This window comes from Trichomycterus rosablanca, chromosome 1, assembly GCF_030014385.1.
Source record: "Trichomycterus rosablanca isolate fTriRos1 chromosome 1, fTriRos1.hap1, whole genome shotgun sequence".
Taxonomy (NCBI): domain Eukaryota; kingdom Metazoa; phylum Chordata; class Actinopteri; order Siluriformes; family Trichomycteridae; genus Trichomycterus; species Trichomycterus rosablanca.
This window is the reverse complement of record NC_085988.1, coordinates 36,357,198-36,376,388: the sequence shown is the minus strand read 5'-3', so window position 1 is coordinate 36,376,388 and position 19,191 is coordinate 36,357,198. Positions and strand designations below refer to the sequence as shown.

General features: G+C 39.1%; 2 protein-coding genes across 2 annotated transcripts in view; both read right to left on the bottom strand.

The window, feature by feature from the left end:
* Positions 1–6,814, bottom strand: part of cep152 (centrosomal protein 152) — a 31,606-nt gene extending 24,792 nt beyond the window's left edge. Inside the window, exons 1-2 of the mRNA XM_063000308.1 lie at positions 6,784–6,814; positions 3,220–3,323 (exon numbers count right to left, since the gene is read on the bottom strand). Coding sequence (XP_062856378.1) covers positions 3,220–3,306 — 87 coding nt within the window. The 5' untranslated portion in view covers positions 3,307–3,323; positions 6,784–6,814. The remainder of the gene's footprint in view (positions 1–3,219; positions 3,324–6,783) is intronic.
* A 2,721-nt stretch (positions 6,815–9,535) lies between these two features.
* On the bottom strand, positions 9,536–18,995 carry cops2 (COP9 signalosome subunit 2). Its single transcript, XM_062992039.1, has 13 exons — positions 18,919–18,995; positions 16,152–16,265; positions 15,992–16,069; positions 15,776–15,901; positions 15,575–15,664; positions 13,168–13,245; positions 12,910–13,084; positions 12,207–12,385; positions 12,064–12,116; positions 11,849–11,946; positions 10,724–10,806; positions 10,565–10,623; positions 9,536–10,395 (listed from the first exon to the last, which is right to left on the bottom strand). The coding sequence occupies exons 1-13, from the start codon at positions 18,970–18,972 to the stop codon at positions 10,251–10,253; spliced, it is 1,332 nt and encodes a 443-aa protein (XP_062848109.1). The 5' UTR covers positions 18,973–18,995; the 3' UTR covers positions 9,536–10,250.
* Positions 18,996–19,191: the final 196 nt, after the last annotated feature.

The window sequence follows — 19,191 nt, the reverse complement described above, 5'->3', positions numbered from 1 at the left end:
TTGTATAGCAGTGTAGATTTACTGTCTTCTGAATATAACTAAACACACAGCCATTAATGTCTAAATGGCTGGCAACATAAGTGAGTACACCCCACAGTGAACATGTCCAAATTGTGCCCAAAGTGTCAATATTTTGTGTGACCACCATTATTAGCACTGCCTTAACCCTCCTGGGCATGGAATTCACCAGAGCTGCACAGGTTGCTACTGGAATCCTCTTCCACACCTCCATGATGACATCACGGAGCTGGTGGATGTTAGACACCTTGAACTCCTCCACCTTCCACTTGAGGATGCGCCACAGGTGCTCAATTGGGTTTAGTCCATCACCTTTACCTTCAGCTTCCTCAGCAAGGCAGTTGTCATCTTGGAGGTTGTGTTTGGGGTCGTTATCCTGTTGGAAAACTGCCATGAGGCCCAGTTTTCGAAGGGAGGGGATCATGCTCTGTTTCAGAATGTCACAGTACATGTTGGAATTCATGTTTCCCTCAATGAACTGCAGCTCCCCAGTGCCAGCAACACTCATGCAGCCCAAGACCATGATGCTACCACCACCATGCTTGACTGTAGGCAAGATACAGTTGTCTTGGTACTTCTCACCAGGGCGCCGCCATACATGCTGGACACCATCTGAGCCAAACAAGTTTATCTTGGTCTCGTCAGACCACAGGGCGTTCCAGTAATCCATGTTCTTGGACTGCTTGTCTTCAGCAAACTGTTTGCGGGCTTTCTTGTGCGTCAGCTTCCTTCTGATGACGACCATGCAGACCGAGTTGATGCAGTGTGCGGCGTATGGTCTGAGCACTGACAGGCTGACCTCCCACATCTTCAACCTCTGCAGCAATGCTGGCAGCACTCATGTGTCTATTTTTTAAAGCCAACCTCTGGATATGACGCCGAACACGTGGACTCAACTTCTTTGGTCGACCCTGGCGAAGCCTGTTCCGAGTGGAACCTGTCCTGGAAAACCGCTGTATGACCTTGGCCACCATGCTGTAGCTCAGTTTCAGGTTGTTAGCAATCTTCTTATAGCCCAGGCCATCTTTGTGGAGAGCAACAATTCTATTTCTCACATCCTCAGAGAGTTCTTTGCCATGAGGTGCCATGTTGAATATCCAGTGGCCAGTATGAGAGAATTGTACCCAAAACACCAAATTTAACAGCCCTGCTCCCCATTTACACCTGGGACCTTGACACATGACACCAGGGAGGGACAACAACACATTTGGGCACAATTTGGACATGTTCACTGTGGGGTGTACTCACTTATGTTGCCAGCTATTTAGACATTAATGGCTGTGTGTTGAGTTATTTTCAGAAGACAGTAAATCTACACTGCTATACAAGTTGTACACTGACTACTCTAAGTTATATCCAAGTTTCATGTCTATAGTGTTGTCCCATGAAAAGATATAATGAAATATTTGCAGAAATGTGAGGGGCGTACTCACTTTTGTGATACACTGTATATGTGTATATGTATATATGTATATATATATATATATATACATATATATATATATATATATATATATATACATACACACACATACAGTATATAGATAGATAGATAGATAGATAGATAGATAGATAGATAGATAGATAGATAGATAGATAGATAGATAGATAGATAGATAGATAGATACAGATACAAGTGTAAAGCAGACAACAAATGTGTTAGTTATTTGAACGACAATTAATAGTTGAAATTTCACATTGATGACAGGACTAATCACTTGAAATTAACAGTAAAGTGTAAGTACCTCTTTTGTTCCTAATCCAGTTGAAAAGTGATAAGCAGAATAAGAATATCAAGCAAGGTAATTGCTATGATTATCGTGAGTATTATGCGGTTACCCTAATATCACAATAAATACACAACACAATTATGAAATAACAACTGCTAAAATGTAAAGAAAATCTTAAAACCATATCAAATTCTGTGATTTTACATGACTACACCTTGTGGATTTCAGGCTTCATGTTACAACAGGCTGTTTTGCTCATTATGCCCTTAAAGATTGAGGTTTGGCTTCTTTGAATGGGCGTGTCTGTGGGTCAACTGTCAGGGTATTATTTTTCATAGTAACAACAATTAGAAAAGGTTTACTAAAGTGCTAAGCACCATGTTCTAGTGTAGAAAATTAAAAACTAGCATAAACAATGCCTGCACCCAATTCAAGGCCACTTGAAATATTCACATCAACACATACAAATTCAGTGCCGTTCTACAGAGCCGATTTACTTACACCCTTTTGTCCAATTCATGCTAAACTAGCTCAGCGGAGTTTAAGTCTGGAGACTGTGCTGGCCACTCCATGATTTAAGGCCTACAATCTTATTCTTGTTTTCTAAGGTAGTACTGAAACAACGTTAAGGTATGTTACAGGTCTTTGCCTTGCCTGACCAACTACACGGGCATCGCTACATAGATGGATGGATACTTTTTTTTAGATAGAGTAATTATAAACTTATTATAAAACTCTTTCTTATTTTGCTATCTTAGCAATGGCAAACAGATACTGTTCTGCCTTTGGCTCTACTGAGTTTCACCCAGTTTTTAAGTGTCTTTCTATAGCGCAGAAAACTGTACTCACTAACACCTTGACTTTCTTCAAAGTTCTCTATAGGAGAGACTTCTACTGTTAAGGTTTATTAAGGTTTGCCTCTTTTATTTTATCAACTGCACTTTCTGGCAATTATAATAGCAATATACTATATCATGCAGTGCAATAATGTCAAGGTACTGACTTATAGCCCCCTTCCATTTCACAGTACCCTATGTTACAGTATTTTTTTTAATCTGTGAGCCCACAGATTTAGTGGTTACAAGAGTACCAAAGAGGGCCATATGAGTACAGTGCCTTTAATTTCCTTCGGGATTAATAAAGTATCTGTCTGTCTATCTGTCTGTCTATCTGTCTATCTATCTATCTATCTATCTATCTATCTATCTATCTATCTATCTATCTATCTATCTATCTATCTATGAAAAAGTGTGCAGACTATTGATTGGTCAAATGCAAACAATCACAGAATCACCACTGGGGTGAGACAATACATGTGACATATTTAAAACAAAAGTGCAATGTGTTTTTCCAAGTACAAATTGTTTGCATCAACTTTCAAAGCGCAATTTGCCAACTGCTGTGCACTTAATATCTTACCTACACACATACAGTCATACTGATAAAGGCAGAAATGCTGCAAAAATCCTACCTCCTGCTCTCGTGCAAAATCCTCTTGATCATACTCTTCCTCTTCATGTTGTGTTTGCAATGCAGCACTGTCAAAATCGATCGACATTGCTAGCTATGAAGTGTCTTAAAAAGAAAACAACATTGGATAGTTATAAAGATGCAAAAACAAACTCTGGGGAAAGACATTATTCAAGAATGTATAACACTGAACCAAAATGTGTAACAAATACATACAAAAATGTTTTGAAGCAAAATTGTAGAATATGTGGTTGTGTTAGACCTACAGCGATTCTTCTGGTTCAATAGAGAGCAGATGTATAAAAAAAAATATGCTGAATGTTCTGCTGACATGTCAGTTCATATGAGCTCAGACATACTATGGGTATATAAATAGACTGTAGGAGAAACCAGCAGTTTGGCTGATATCTATCAGTGAACTGCATTACTGCAACAGGTGATGTAAGATGTTGCATACAACTGACCTTTATCTGACACCAAAACAATTTATGAATTTATTAAAGTGTCAATTGCTGAAAGTACAGTGGGGCCAAAAAGTATTTAGTCAGCCACTGGTTGTGCAAGTTCTCCTACTTAGAAAGATGAGAGAGGTCTGTAATTTTCATCATAGGTACACTTCAACTATGAAAATCCAGGAAATCACATTGTAGGATTTTTAAAGAATGTATTTGTAAATTATGGTGGAAATAAGTATTTGATCAATAACAAAAGTTCAACTCAATACTTTGTAACATAACCTTTGTTGGCAATGACAGAGGTCAAACGTTTCCTGTAAGTCTTCACCAGGTTTGCACACACTGTAGCTGGTATTTTGGCCCATTCCTCCATGCAGATCTCCTCTAGAGCAGTGATGTTTTGGGGCAACACGGACTTTCAACTCCCTCCACAAATTTTCTATGGGGTTGAGGTCTGGAGACTGGCTAGGCCACTCCAGGACCTTGAAATGCTTTTTATGGAGCCACTCCTTCGTTGCTCGAGCGGTGTGTTTGGGATCATTGTCATGCTGGAAGACCCAGCCACGTTCCATCTTCAATGCTCTCACTGATGGAAAATCTCACGATACATGGCCCCGTTCATTCTTCCCTCAACACGGATCAGTCGTCCTGTCCCCTTTGCAGAAAAACTGCCCCAAAGCATGATGTTTCCACCCCCATGCTTCACAATAGGTATGGTGTTCTTGGGTTTTTCTTCTTCCTCCAAACACGACGAGTTGAGTTTTTACCAAAAAGTTCCATTTTGGTTTCATCTGACCACATGATATTCTCCCAATCCTCTACTGGATCATCCATATGCTCTCTGGCAAACTTCAGATGGGCCTGGACATGTACTGGCTTAAGCAGGGGGACACGCCTGGCACTGCAGGATTTGAGTCCCTCTCGGCGTAGTGTGTTACTGATGGTAGCCTTTGTTACTTTGGTCCCAGCTCTCTGCAGGTCATTCATCAGGTCCCTCCGTGTAGTTCTGGGATTTTTGCTCACCGTTCTCATGATCATTTTGACCCCACGGGATTGAGGGAGATTATCAATGGTCTTGTATGTCTTCCATTTTCTTACAATTGCTCCCACAGTTGATTTATTCACACCAACCTGCTTGCCTATTGTAAATTCACTCTTCCCAGCCTGGTGCAGGTCTATAATTTTCTTTGGTCTTGGCCATGGTTGAGTTTGGAGTCTGACTGTTTGAGGCTGTGGACAGGTGTCTTTTATACAGATAACAAGGTCAAATAGGTGCCATTAATACAGGTAACGAGTGGAGGACAGAAGAGCTTCTTAAAGAAGAAGTTACAGGTCTGTGAGAGCCAGAAATCTTGCTTGTTTGTTATTGACCAAATACTTATTTTCCACCATAATTTACAAATAAATTCTTTAAAAATCATACAATGTGATTTCCTGGATTTTTTTTCTCATTGTCTCTCATAGTTGAAGTGTACCTATGATGAAAATTACAGACCTCTCTCATCTTTCTAAGTAGGAGAACTTGCACAATCAGTGGCTGACTAAATACTTTTTGGCCCCACTGTACATATCAAAAATAAATGAAATTTGGGCTGCTCAGGTGGCGCAGCGGTAAAACACAATAGCACAGCAGAGCTGACATTTCGAACTCATCGGTTCGAAACTCAGCTCTGTCATCCGGCTGGGCGGCTACATGAACAACGATTGGCTGTTGTTCATACAGGGTGCACAGAGTCGAGGAATAATGCATTGAACAGGGTGTTGCTTTCTGTACACAAAGCTGATCCACATATGAATTCGACTCGTGCAGGTGAAAACAGTGTTACATATAGCATAATTTTTTTTTTTTTAACGTTGCATAATACTTCCACACACTTAATCCTTTAATAATGTTTCTTTGCAGAAAAATATTTCTTAGCATTTCTTAGTTTTTTGAGACTATACCAACAACAAACAATTAATATTAATATATTACTAATGCACACAGTATTTCTTATGAGCCTCTACCAAACAGTTTAGATGATCACAAAAATGTAGAAGATCCAACTTTTCATGGATGATTTTTCAGCTGCTGGCTTCAAGGTGACAAATACATTAGAAACGCTGTTTTCTTAAAACCCCAGTATCATCTACATACCATAGCAATATTTTTGAGTAACACTTGTCAACCAAGGAGCAGACACAGCCCAAACAAGATTATTTAAATACAGCTTAATTTTTACCCGAGTGTTTACTCAATGTAAGATCAACCAAATGATTAAGCAGACTATTAAAGGGTTAAGACCGTAACAGTAACAATATATACCAAAATTCTTTGCTTGATAAAAAGTGTAGTTAAAATTCATACTTTGAAATGTTGTAATTTTCCATTTGTGGAATACTATAGCTGTTCTTGTATGTTTAATTATTCGTAACCTCTTCCTTGTATACAGCCTAATCTTAATGTTAGGTTTGAACACCTCTAGTTTGTTCTAACTGTATATAATTGAACACATCCTCTGCATGGAAGAAAACTTAAATACAGCATTTTTATAAAAATTTTTAGTACACAATTTCTATTTGAATGCTGACTGTAAAAAACAACAAAAATGCCCACCTATTAAAAAACCATAAACTAAGTGTATGTATGCATACTTAGCACTCAATATTAACCTGTGCATATAAATGTTTTGTTTATCTGGGTTATAAATTATACCCTGTTTAGACAATCTTTACTTAATAAATCAACAAAACACTTGAACCAACTGAGAGCACTATTTGTGAATTATGTATTAATAAAATTGCTTTAATAAATAGTAAACGTGATGTGTTTCTTTTGGCTTATTAGGAATGCAAAATGTGGAACATTATGAGAGAATTAAAATCATTGGTGTTTGGTGTTAGTCCAGGTGCTGTGAAGTCACACTACAATGTAGTAGCAGGACAAACGTGTACGGAAAGCCGTTAACATGAACGGTATTACGTAGAGAGGATTTTTGTTTTGTAAGAATATGTAAACTTAATACACAATAAATTTCGTCGTTACTATTTAGCGCCATATACAAGTAGCTAACTAGCTAAACAGGCGTTATGTATTAATAAATAAAATAGTATATAGAAGCACCACTTACCTTCAGAGTATACAATATTAGCCACAGAGCTAAACCAGCGGTAGGTCAGTACTGGTGTTTTTAGCAATACAGTGTAGCCAGTGATAGCATTAGCAGTCGATACATTTAATCGGTATACCGGTGACAACCGTAGCCAGCTTGTTTAAAAATCCTTTCATTCCAAATGCTACACGACAAGCATTGTTCATTAGCTCTGATATTACATAGAGTCCAGTCAGAGGGTGAGGAAGCTTATAACTGCTAACCTGCGTGATATCAAACACAGCCAAACCGTCATTAGTTGAAACATGGCGCCTTGAACAGCGGTAAAAATCCCACAAGCTGATTGGCTATCTGGGCTGTGACGTTGCATATACGTGTATATTTGTGTTTATACTTTGAGTCGAGTTTGGCGTGTAAAGCAGCTTTACAGAACCACTTTGGTAGGTTCTCCCACCTACCTACTCGTGGGTTTCCTTTTATATTCTTTGACCAGTCAAAACATACTACAGTGGACAGTGGTGGCTTAGTGGGTAGAGCTGTGGGCTATCAATCAAAAGATTGAGAATTCGAATCTCAGCTCTGCCATGTTGCTACTGTTGGACCCTTAAGCAAGGCCTTTAACCCTCTCTGCTCCGGGGTGCTGTACAATGGCTGACCCAGAGCTCTGACCCCAGCTTCCAAACAAGCTGGAATATGCGTCTAAATAATTTTGTTGTACTGTACATCTGTATACGTATATACAACAAATAAAAGCATTCCATTCTATACTGTGGGCATATTGTCTACGTCAGGGGTTCTCAACCTTTTTTCTCTTAGACCACACTGTTCAAAAAAATTCTTGTATTTTTGCTCATGGGAGTTATGATTAATCCACAATGCAGGTATATTATCTTGGTATTTTCTGACTTTGGTCTATGTGGGTTTACTTCGGGTGAACTGGTGGTGGGAGCTTCCTCACCTTTGGTCTGCTTCAGCAGGATCTGAATAGGAATCTTTCGTAGTCGCAGTCCATTGATCTTTGCACTTTTGTGGTGGGAAAATTAAATGTGTCCACTCTAAAAGATCCAACATAGGCAGTTCAAAATAGATTTATGACCTCACAAGAAATCTCCCACACGATAATAGCTTATTAATGATCTTGTTCCATTACATGTGATTCGTTTTTACTTTTCTTAATTAAATGCAACGGGTTCCCCCCAGGCTCACTGAGGCGTCTTTGGAGACCTCGACCCCCTGGTAGAGAACGACTGATCTATGCTAAATTGCCCCTAGTTGTGAGAAAGTGATGCCACTGCCCTGTACATGTCTTGACTGTATTCCCACCTTGCGTGTTGGTAGGATAAAGCATTTATTAAAACCGAAGCCCACAATACACCCAATATCTTTTTCAATCTTCCAATGAAATTGTGTTTTAAAAAGTTATGTGACTGGCTAAGAATTTTTCAGATTTACTTTACTATTTGGCCTTACACTGCTTTATTGTTTATGATTAGGATTTTTTTAATGTCAAGTTTTACACTTTGGTTACATTCATGACAGGAACGGTAGTTACTCATTACACAAGGTTCATCAGTTCACACAAGGTTGTATCAAATACAGTCATTTGACAATTCAGTGTCTCCAATTTACCTCACTTGCATGTCTTCGGAATGTGGGAGGAAACAGGAGCACTCGGAGTAAACCCATGCAGACACGTGGAGAACATGCAAACTCCACACAGAAAGGAGCCAGACCACTCCACCTAGGGATCACACCCAGGACCTTTCTGCTGTGAGGTGACAGTGCTACCCACTTAGCCACCGTGCTGCCCCCCCACCGCTTTAGAATTTTACTTATTAAAGTGCTAATTTAAAGCTGATGTATGCCGATGATTGACCCATCTAATTCACTTAAGTTTTTTTTTTGTAGTCTTACTTTAAAGTCAGGCTTTTTCTTAAGTGGTGGTTTAGCTATTTTGTCCACATGTACCTGTTTTACACACTCCTAAGATGACATTCCACTTGCATGTCTATTAATTTAAATGGAAACTTACCCATCTAATATAATTTTCAAGTAGATAGATTTTAAATGTAGAATGTAGATTTAACTGTTAAAAACTGTAATAACACTAAAGAATTGTTTGTATTGCTCACAATAACATTAGTATTTCAAAATGGAATAAAACTAGCAAAATTACCACACATCTGGGACTACACTCCTACTTGCAACAATCAAATCTGGGGTCTTTAATTACATATTTATAAGTAAAATTGCATATTAGACAAGAGAAAATGATTATCCTAAATACATAGTTTACAAACAGGATTATAACTAAAAAAAAAAATAATAAAGCAAAATAACAATGTGGCAGTCCTGTATGAAGCTATGAATATACTTTATGCTCAATCAAAAGTCAGCATAAACAAACAGTTGGGTAAAAATGAGCTTGAGGTAACATCAGTGCATATTATATAGCTAGAATGTGTATTTTAGAGGTTGAATTGTCTTCTATTTAGGGCAGTTGATAATCACAAGGTTGCCGGTTCAAGCCTCATCACTGCCAGGTTGCCACTGTTGGGCCCTAGAGCAAGACCCTTAACCCTCAATCAAATGCTGTCACAACTGTAAGCCGCTTTGGATAAAAGTGTCTGCTAAATGTGAATGTAAAATATCTTGATATCTAATTTAAAAATCTTTTTGTCATAGGCTTCCATCATTCCCAAATATAAGGAAATACATCAATGCTATTGTCTTTCCCATTTCAGTCTTGTTTCTATATGAAACAATTCAATTACTTTTAAGCAACAAAGGCATCCTTTATTATTGTTTTTGAAATATGTAATAAAGGTTTACAGAGCATATGTGATATGATCAAGTGTGAAATTACCAAATGCAATGTAGCTTTAAGATCAATATAACTGTGAAAACAATTTGCACTTATTGTCATGCTTTCAACCACACTGGAAAACACAGTTTTTTTTCTTCTAAAACCACCCAATACTGTTAGTGAGAAGTAAAGAAATTTAAGTAATAACTACCTTGTTCACAGATGCGGCAGTGAATCTACCTAAACCTTTCAGAGTGCTCTAAACAACAAAACATGCTCTGACAAAGTGCATCAGATAAACATTTTCAGTTTATTACTGAGTATTACCACACCTCTAAAAAAAGGTAAAATGTATACCTTTCGCCATAACCAAATGTCAAGACAAGTGATTAAAATATTTTCCAAGGTGACTCCATCATAGTCTAAAGAGCAGTAGACTTCAATAGGTTCACAACAGTAGATTTCCATTGGGCATTTCTGTTTTGTTGGGATGTACAAAGCTGTTGGGGTTTAAGTATCTGCAGCCGCATAACACAAATTAGCCAGTTTAAGCACACACTTCATGTCACTCAGCGATTAGGGGCTAGAAGACCTGAAGGAAGTTTGTGTCACTGACAGCCCTTTCGGATCCATCTGGCTGTCTGGAGAATGAACTGGTTTAGGGATCTTGAGCAGCTAATCAAGCCAGTTTACTGACAATGGCCTGGTTGAGTGAATTCAGCTGATTGGTCCATTTATCTAATGATGTGTATCGAGCACCTCCTCTTTTCTGGTGATCGAGTTCCAATAGCTGGTTAACCTGGTCGATCCGGCCATTGATCGTGCTAAAACAGTTAATCATACAACACAAGTTAGAATAAACATGTAACCTTGTACAGTTTGTTAACTTAATTATTCACACAACAGTTTGCTGGCTTTCTTTTCTACAAGTGAGAAACTTGTCCTTACTACCTTGTTGTAGTTTATTAGTGTATGAAAAACAAGACAACTTACTTGTCCAATATACACTGCACAAGCAAACTTTCTACATCCACAACATCAATGTTTAGTTCCTGCAGAAACATAGACACCAGGGTAACAGACTCATAAATGCTGATTACAACTTAAAATGTAATAATATAATACTACAAAATTTTGTAAGGAAAATGTTACCTTTGAGATGAAAGGTATGTGTATTCTAGTATAAGGCTTAATTAATTTAATTAGCACTTGCGTCCTTATGTTTCGTAACAGCTCTAAAAGACAAAAAAAGGGGTCATTTTAATCCCATATGCTCCTCTGAAGACTAAACATTGTTCTACATAAATATTCACACCCTTTATATAGTGTTACAACCATCTCTGGTTCAGACAGTCCCTATGTTCACATGTCCCTACGTGATCTGAAAGATACTAAGACACCATTTCACGCCACCCCAAAATAATCATAAAAAAACTCAAGCTGTAATGATATGAGCTACACAAAGAGAAATCGATCTTGGTGAAGGAATGGAGAAAATGTATTTCTATGGGAAAAGCATTGTTTCTCAGTGGGTAGCACTGTCGCCTCACAGCAAAAAGGTCCTGGCTTTGAATCCCAGGTAGAGCAGTCTGGGCCATTTCTATGTGAAGTCTGCTTGTTCTGCTTGTTCCCTCTAGGAGCTCCAGTTTCTTTTCTCCCACATGTTTTTCACACTTTGGTTACATTCATGACAGAACAGGTAATTACTGGTTACACAAGATTCATCAGTTCAAACAGAGTCATGGACAATTTTGTATCTCTAATTCACCTCACTTGCATGTCTATGGACTGTGGGAGGAAACCAGAGCTCCCAGAGGATACCCATGCAGACACAGGGAGAACATGCGATCTCCACACAGAAAGGACCCGGACCACTCCAACCAGGAATCAAACCTAGGATCTTCTTGCTATGAGGCGCCAATGCTACCCACTGAACGCCCATGCCGCCCTCAGCTAAATTGGAGATATAAAATTGCCCATGGCAATTGCCCTGTAACTTCTCTTCCTGTCACAAATGCAACTAAAGTGTAAAACATGACATTAAATCCAGATTAATAAACAAACATTGGTCTTGGTGTACACAGTAACTTATGTTACTTCTGTATGCAACTTGTTTCACCAGAGATTAATTTTAGCACAAATGGAAAATACCAATCTAATAAAGACAAAATCCAATTTTATTTCAGGTTGTAACATTACAAAACTTCAGAAAAAGGGGGTGAATACTTGGGCAATATTTTAACCTTTACATTTATAGTAACTGCTGGTCAGGCTAACCTTCGATATGTTCCCTGATGAAGGGGTCATCCATTATGTTACTGTGATTCGTCTTCAAGATTTTCTCAAACTCTGTGATGTCATTGTTCTGGTAAGCACTATTTATAACAAAACAAAAACAGTGTTAAGTACTTTAAAATCTTAGACCAAACCAACTTTAGAATAATACATTTATTATGTAGGTCTATTGTAGGTGTGTTTTAATTGTTCCTTACCTTACCAAGTTCGTCATCGCTAGAATTTCTGGATCATTTTTGTAGGGTTTTGCCTAGCAATTGAGAAACATTTTAAAAAACAAGTTAACTCAGGCAAATAATAAATTGACAACAAAACACTGTCAAATAATGTTTTGTATTACCTCTTGGGAATCAAATGGGTTTATTCCTGACTTCATCAGCATGTTGGCCAGGACCAAGTACTTTAAACAGGTAGTTCTTCTAGGACTTCCAGATTCGTCATAATTTTTAAACGCCTCAAAGAAATCTGTGTGCGCCTTTTCAAACTCTCCCTCACGTAAGTGCATTTTTCCACCGCATTCTAGACCAACACAATCCAAAGATGTATGCTGTTATTTACTTATACATCAGATGTAAAGAAACATGTACACCGACCAGGCATAACATTATGACCACTGACAGGTGAAGTGAATAACACTGATTATCTCTTCATCACGGCACCTGTTAGTGGGTGGGATATATTAGGCAGCAAGTGAACATTTTATCCTCAAAGTTGATGTGTTAGAAGCAGGAAAAATGGGCAAGCATAAGAATTTAAGCGAGTTTGACAAGGGCCAAATTGTGATGGCTAGATGACTGGGTCAGAGCATCTCCATAACTGCAGCTCTTGTGGGGTGTTCAGTGGTCAGTATCTATCAAAAGTGGTCTAAGGAAAAAACAGTGGTAAAGCGGCGACAGGGTCATGGCCGAAAGTGCGGCCAAGCCTTACTGATGCACGTGGGGAGCGAAGGCTGGCCCAAAAAGGGGACCAACACAATATTAGGAAGGTGGCATTATGTTATGCCTGATCGGTGTACATCGGTAGTAGATATAGCAAAGAAATACCTCTGATGACCCCCATGATGAGTGGATGTGGGATTGCTGACTTGATGTGTAAAGACTGCTCATAAAGGGCTTTGAGTTTCTTGTTGTTCTTTTGGGCTGTGTACATCTGGATTTCTAAAGCATAAATCTCCAACAGCTGTGTGCCTTTCTTGAGGTCATCTTCCCCATCATCTGTCTATACAAATGAAATTGAGTGGCAATGAACATGCAGTTTTTAATTCGGTAAGTTCAAACATTTTAGCATCCCTGGTGTTTTACCTGACATGACTGGTGCAACTGCCTGAGAATTTTCTGCAGTTTTCCATACTCCTCTCTCTCCAGATACAACTTCCCCAACTGTAATAAATAAAGCATCCAAGTTTAGAATTTAGTTCTTTCTTTTCTGGAAATGCAGCAGCCGCTGCAGCCTAGTAAGATGGCAAAAATCAGACACTGAATATTGATAGTGAACAAATAAGCATGGTGATGTTATACAGATTTTTAGAATCAATTACCTTGAGCTTTAATATCAGTAAGAAATCACAAATTGAATTATTTTAAATTTCTAACCATTAATTTTGACATATATATTTTTGGCCTCAAATGCAAACAAAGCAGCTAATATAAACAAAGCTATTGTTTTTATATGCCAACAGCATGCTGTAACCTTACCATGAGCTTGTTAGAGAATTCCCGTTTCTACACATTAATTATATTATGTAGTTTTAATATAAAGTTTTATTTGATAACTTAATTAACTTAATAAACTTAATTAAGCTACTTTACCTTCACCATAATGCATCATTTATTATGATAAACCCAGATGCAATTAACATTTAATAAAGTTTTATTTAGTTTAATGTAGTGTCTGAATGCTCGCTCTTTTCCCAACAATTGTATTTGTTTACATTTCTTTGTTATGCTTTGTTAGGTATAACGTCACGGTTGGTAGCACTGTCGCCTCACAGCAAGAAGGTCCCGAGTTCGCTCCCCAGGAGGGGCGGTCCGGGTCCTTTCTGTGTGGAGTTTGCATGTTCTCCCCGTGTCTGTTTGGGTTTCCTCCGGGAGCTCCGGTTTCCTCACACAGTCCAAAAACATGCAGTCAGGTTGATTGGAGACACTGAATTGCCATATAGGTGAATGGGTGTGTGTGTATGTGTGTCTGCCCTGCGATGGACTGGCGCCCCGTCCAGAGTATTACTGTGTGCCTTGTGCCCATTGAAAAGCTGTGATAGGCTCCAGCACCCCCCGTGACCCTAATTGGATAAGAGGTTAAGAAAGTGAGTGAGTGAGGTATAACATACAATATGTGTACATTTTAACATGAATATACAGAAGTTGGACAAAATAACTGAAACACCTGGTTTTAGACCACAATAATTTATTAGTATGGTGTAGGGCCTCCTTTTGCGGCCAATACAGCGTCAATTCGTCTTGGAAATGACATATACAAGTCCTGCACAGTGGTCAGAGGGATTTTAAGCCATTCTTCTTGCAGGATAGTGGCCAGGTCACTACGTGATGCTGGTGGAGGAAAACGTTTCCTGACTCGCTTCTCCAAAACACCCCAAAGTGGCTCAATAATATTTAGATCTGGTGACTGTGCAGGCCATGGGAGATGTTCAACTTCACTTTCATGTTCATCAAACCAATCTTTCACCAGTCTTGCTGTGTGTATTGGTGCATTGTCATCCTGATACACGGCACCGCCATTGGATGCACATGGTCCTCCAGAATGGTTCGGTAGTCCTTGGCAGTGACGCGCCCATCTAGCACAAGTATTGGGCCAAGGGAATGCCATGATATGGCAGCCCAAACCATCACTGATCCACCCCCATGCTTCACTCTGGGCATGCAACAGTCTGGGTGGTACGCTTCTTTGGGGCTTCTCCACACCGTAACTCTCCCGGATGTGGGGAAAACAGTAAAGGTGGACTCATCAGAGAACAATACATGTTTCACATTGTCCACAGCCCAAGATTTGCGCTCCTTGCACCATTGAAACCGACGTTTGGCATCGGCACGAGTGACCAAAGGTTTGGCTATAGCAGCCCGGCCGTGTATATTGACCCTGTGGAGCTCCCGACGGACAGTTCTGGTGGAAACAGGAGAGTTGAGGTGCACATTTAATTCTGCCGTGATTTGGGCAGCCGTGGTTTTATGTTTTTTGGATACAATCCGGGTTAGCACCCGAACATCCCTTTCAGACAGCTTCCTCTTGTGTCCACAGTTAATCCTGTTGGATGTGGTTTGTCCTTCTTGGTGGTATGCTGACATTACCCTGGATACCGTGGCTCTTGATACATCACAAAAACTTGCTGTCTTGGTCACAGATGCGCCAGCAAGACGTGCACCAACAATTTGTCCTCTTTTGAACTCTGGTATGTCACCCATAATGTTGTGTGCATTGCAATATTTTGAGCAAAACTGTGCTCTTACCCTGCTAATTGAACCTTCACACTCTGCTCTTACTGGTACAATGTGCAATTAATGAAGATTGGCCACCAGACTGGTCCAATTTAGCCATGAAACCTCCCACACTAAAATGACAGGTGTTTCAGTTATTTTGTCCAACCCCTGTATATACTGAAGGTATATTAAATAACCAAAACTAAATGCCTGAATACTTTTTTTTATACCCCTGTATAATTGTTCACAATTTAATGTGGTTGAGAAATCAACAGACCTTTGTGTTGGTTTTAAACCACAGTCTGTCGTTTTTGGCATCCTTTAAAGCGTCTAGCGTAGTCTCATAAAATTCTTGAAGCAAGTCCATCTATAAACAGGAAACAATAGAGGAAAAAAGGAAAACATGCTTTCTTCACCAATGTTTATAAAAGATAAGCATATCTGAGTGTAATAAAGAATTGTTTCCTAGAAAGAATACCTGTTTTGATGTTGAGATGTAATCTAAAATGGAGTTAATGGATTTCTCAGAGTAGTTCCTTGTGACAGCACTTCTTATATAGGTCAAGAGTTGTTTGTAACGGTTCATCATTTCAGGGAAGTTTGTCTGAAGAAAAAAAAATATATATATAGCAAAACGGGGATAAACTCAATGATTAATGTAACATTACACCGAAAAAAATTATATTTTACATACCAGCTTAAAATTAATTTTTATCATCTGTTTTAGTGCTTTGAAACCCCATTCTCCTTTCTCACCCTCAAGTTCCAGCACCTGAAGACCAGAAAACAAGTGTTATGTCAAATTATAGCAAGCTTTATAAAGATGGAACACAGTTAATGTGGTACTGCTTTACCTTTTGAAAGCTGCTTAAAGCTGCTTTGGGATCATCTTCCTTTAGAGCTTTGGAATTATAGTACTGATTTTCCAAGTCAACATTTGGCTCAGAGTTACTGTCCTCTGAGTATTCCTACAATTAGAAAAGATAAAAAAATAAATGTGTTAGCTGGAGTTCACAGAGCTTAAGAAATGCATGGTGGATGCAAGGAAAGAAAGATACAAGTTTAAAATAGTTGGCAAGCCTGGTAAGGATGTGTTAATCATATATATGTAACATCAGCTTTTTCCAATGGCATTGCCTGTTAACAATGGTCTGTAACAGGCTGGGTACTCGGGTGGCAAAGAGATCTTGTAGGCTAGCTTTTTACCACTGAATCCAGACCTCATTTATCTAAACAGACATAATTGGTTATGTCTGAGGTGGGTATGGCTGTAGCCTTGCAATGGATTGGCACTCTGTCCAGGGTACTTCTGTCTTGCACCCAGTGTTTCCTGGTGGAACCAGACCCTCCACAACTCTGACCAGTGCAAAGCAGTTGATAAAGATTAATTGAAACATAATAGGTTGGTATCTAAGATCACCAGTTGTTGTAATTCAAATTTTTTCCTTTCTTACTTGATATAACACTTCAGCTTTGCAACAGACTGGAGTCTTTGTTGTATTATGCATGTAGTAATGCACCACACACAGAGAGCTTAATCTAGAACTTAAACTATCCTACATGAATGGATATCATTGCTATTTTTACCTATATTGACAAAGTGATAATGGATCTGTGATTTCTTTACAAACATTAAATGAAGTGTGCTGCTTTGGTTTGGCAACATAACATTCAGAGACTTGCTCCGAAGCAGCTTCAATGTTGTTTTTGCCGTATGCTTTAAGTCTTCAACAACGTTCCTGTACTTGGCTGCATTCATCTGTCCCTCAATCCTAACCAGACTCCTTTCCCGTGCTGCCACTTCACTTCCATACCATGATGTTGCCACCACCAAGTTTCATAATAACAACAATTGTCAAACAATGAAGTGTCTGCTTTTTACCAGACTTAGTGCTTGCTGTTTTGCTCAAATACATCCATTTTTGTCTCATCAGACCAGATAATCTTTTACTTATGTTGCCAGAGTCTTTCCATGCTGTTTAGTAAACTCCAAGTGGGCTGTCAAATGCCTTTTACTCAACAATGGCTTCTGTCTTAAACTATGAAGTGCTGCGGAGATGTCCAACAGGTTCTCCCATCACTGCAGAGATCTTCTAGAGCAGTGGTCCCCAACCACCAGGCATTTATTACCGAGTTGCACAGAAAAAATAAATAAGAGATAAAAAGAGATCGCTACATCTGCAATGAAAACACTGTTTTCATTTCCAACACACGGGTGTTTATCATCTCATATCACCCCCAGGTGGAAGCAGCATCACGTTGCAGCAAAAAAGCTAATTTGTGAGCAGTATAGTTATTCTATTTTAAATCCTCCTGCCCACGCCAGTCCGTGAAATTATATTTTATATGAAACCGGTCCGTGGTGCAAAAAAGGTTGGGGACCGCTGTTCTAGAGTGAACATTGTGTCCTCTTAACTCTCTGACCAAGAACCTACTTGCATACATGCCCAAATTGGTCAGAAAGCCAACTCTAGCAGGCTTCATGGTCCTGTCATGCTTTTTCTAATTCAGAATGACTGAGGCCACTGTGGTCCTGAGAAGATTCGATGTCTGAGATAGTGTTTCATATACTTGCCCTGATCTATGCATTGCCACAATTAATCACAGCAACCTAAAGACAGTTTCTTAGACTTTGGTGGTTTGGTTATGTACTAGCAATACAGTGTAAATGGTGTGTCCTTGTATACACCCAAACTATGTGGAATCCAATTGGGTTTCAGATACATTTCAAAGATAACTGATGCAAACATGATGCACTTGACCACAACAAAGGATCTCATATTCGTTGGTAATTATATCCCTTCTCTTCCCAACACACAGTCCACACATTTTCTGAACCCACTGCATATCAAGCATCTAATTTACAGTGACACGAAGATGACATTTTTGAGCAGCAGATGTTTGTATGGTGTTGTTTCAAAGCTGTCATTCAGCCCTACAAATACATGTTTATGCGAGTTTATTTGACAGTGAGGTGATTCAGACATCATAGCTACATCTAAATCTCCAGTCCGCTGTATTCATATTGTACATGGTGTTAAATAAACTATACAGAACTCCAGAATGACAGTAAGTCACTGACAGCTAGCTGGCTAAGGAGCTAACTAGCCTGCAGACATTTAACATCCTGAAAGCGCCAAGTCCGCAGAAGGTAAATTCTAAACTTTATAACTAAACAGTAAGAGTTCTTTTTAAAAAATAATCTAAACTTAAGTCATAATTCAAAAGTATCAAGTCCTGGTCATTTTACACTTCAGGACCTAAGCAGAACGACAAGCTAATTCCACACAAGCTATGCTATAACATTAAGCTCCGCTTAGTTTACTGCTAAACCGCATACTACACCCTAGACAGCATGTAAGACTAGTAAGGAAAACACATGCAGTGTACCATGTTATCATACTAGTTAGTACGGTAGTACGCTGTGTATGATTCAGAACCCCTAAACATAAGCTAGCTAGCTCAGGCTAGGCCAGTCAGTGAGCTAGCCAGCACAAGCATAGCAAGCTAACAAGACAGCAAGCCGGAGTTTTCTAATGCAAACCAATTCCAACCTGTCACTATTACAACTAATTCTAGAGTCAGCACATGTAATTACTGCACAAGCGACTTGATAGTTACCAGATCATAATCCTCTTCATCATCGCACATGAAATCATCCTCCATGTCAGACATCTTGACCGGTCAATAGGGCCGAAACACTCCCACAATCCTTCGCGCCTCAAAATAATCACAGTGAGAACGCTAATGCGCATGTGTTTAGAAGAAGGCGTTCTTTGCACTGATCCTAGATCAGATCTGCACCCATGTTGCATATCAAAAACGCTACTTTTTGAAAAATGAGCCGTTCCCAGATCAGTGGTAAAACTCCCGACAAAGTGTAGCTACCAGTGC

What these genes read in the sequence shown, in the direction of transcription:
- cops2 (XM_062992039.1), bottom strand. Translation starts at nt 18,972, where the DNA reads ATGTCTGACATGGAGGATGATTTCATGTGCGATGATGAAGAGGATTAT. An exon ending in ACCCATTTGATTCCCAAGAG is followed by an intron (nt 12,117 to 12,206) that starts GTAATACAAAAC and finishes CTCAATTGCTAG; the next exon opens with GCAAAACCCTACAAAAATGA. An exon ending in ACATACCTTTCATCTCAAAG is followed by an intron (nt 10,624 to 10,723) that starts GTAACATTTTCC and finishes ATGTTTCTGCAG; the next exon opens with GAACTAAACATTGATGTTGT.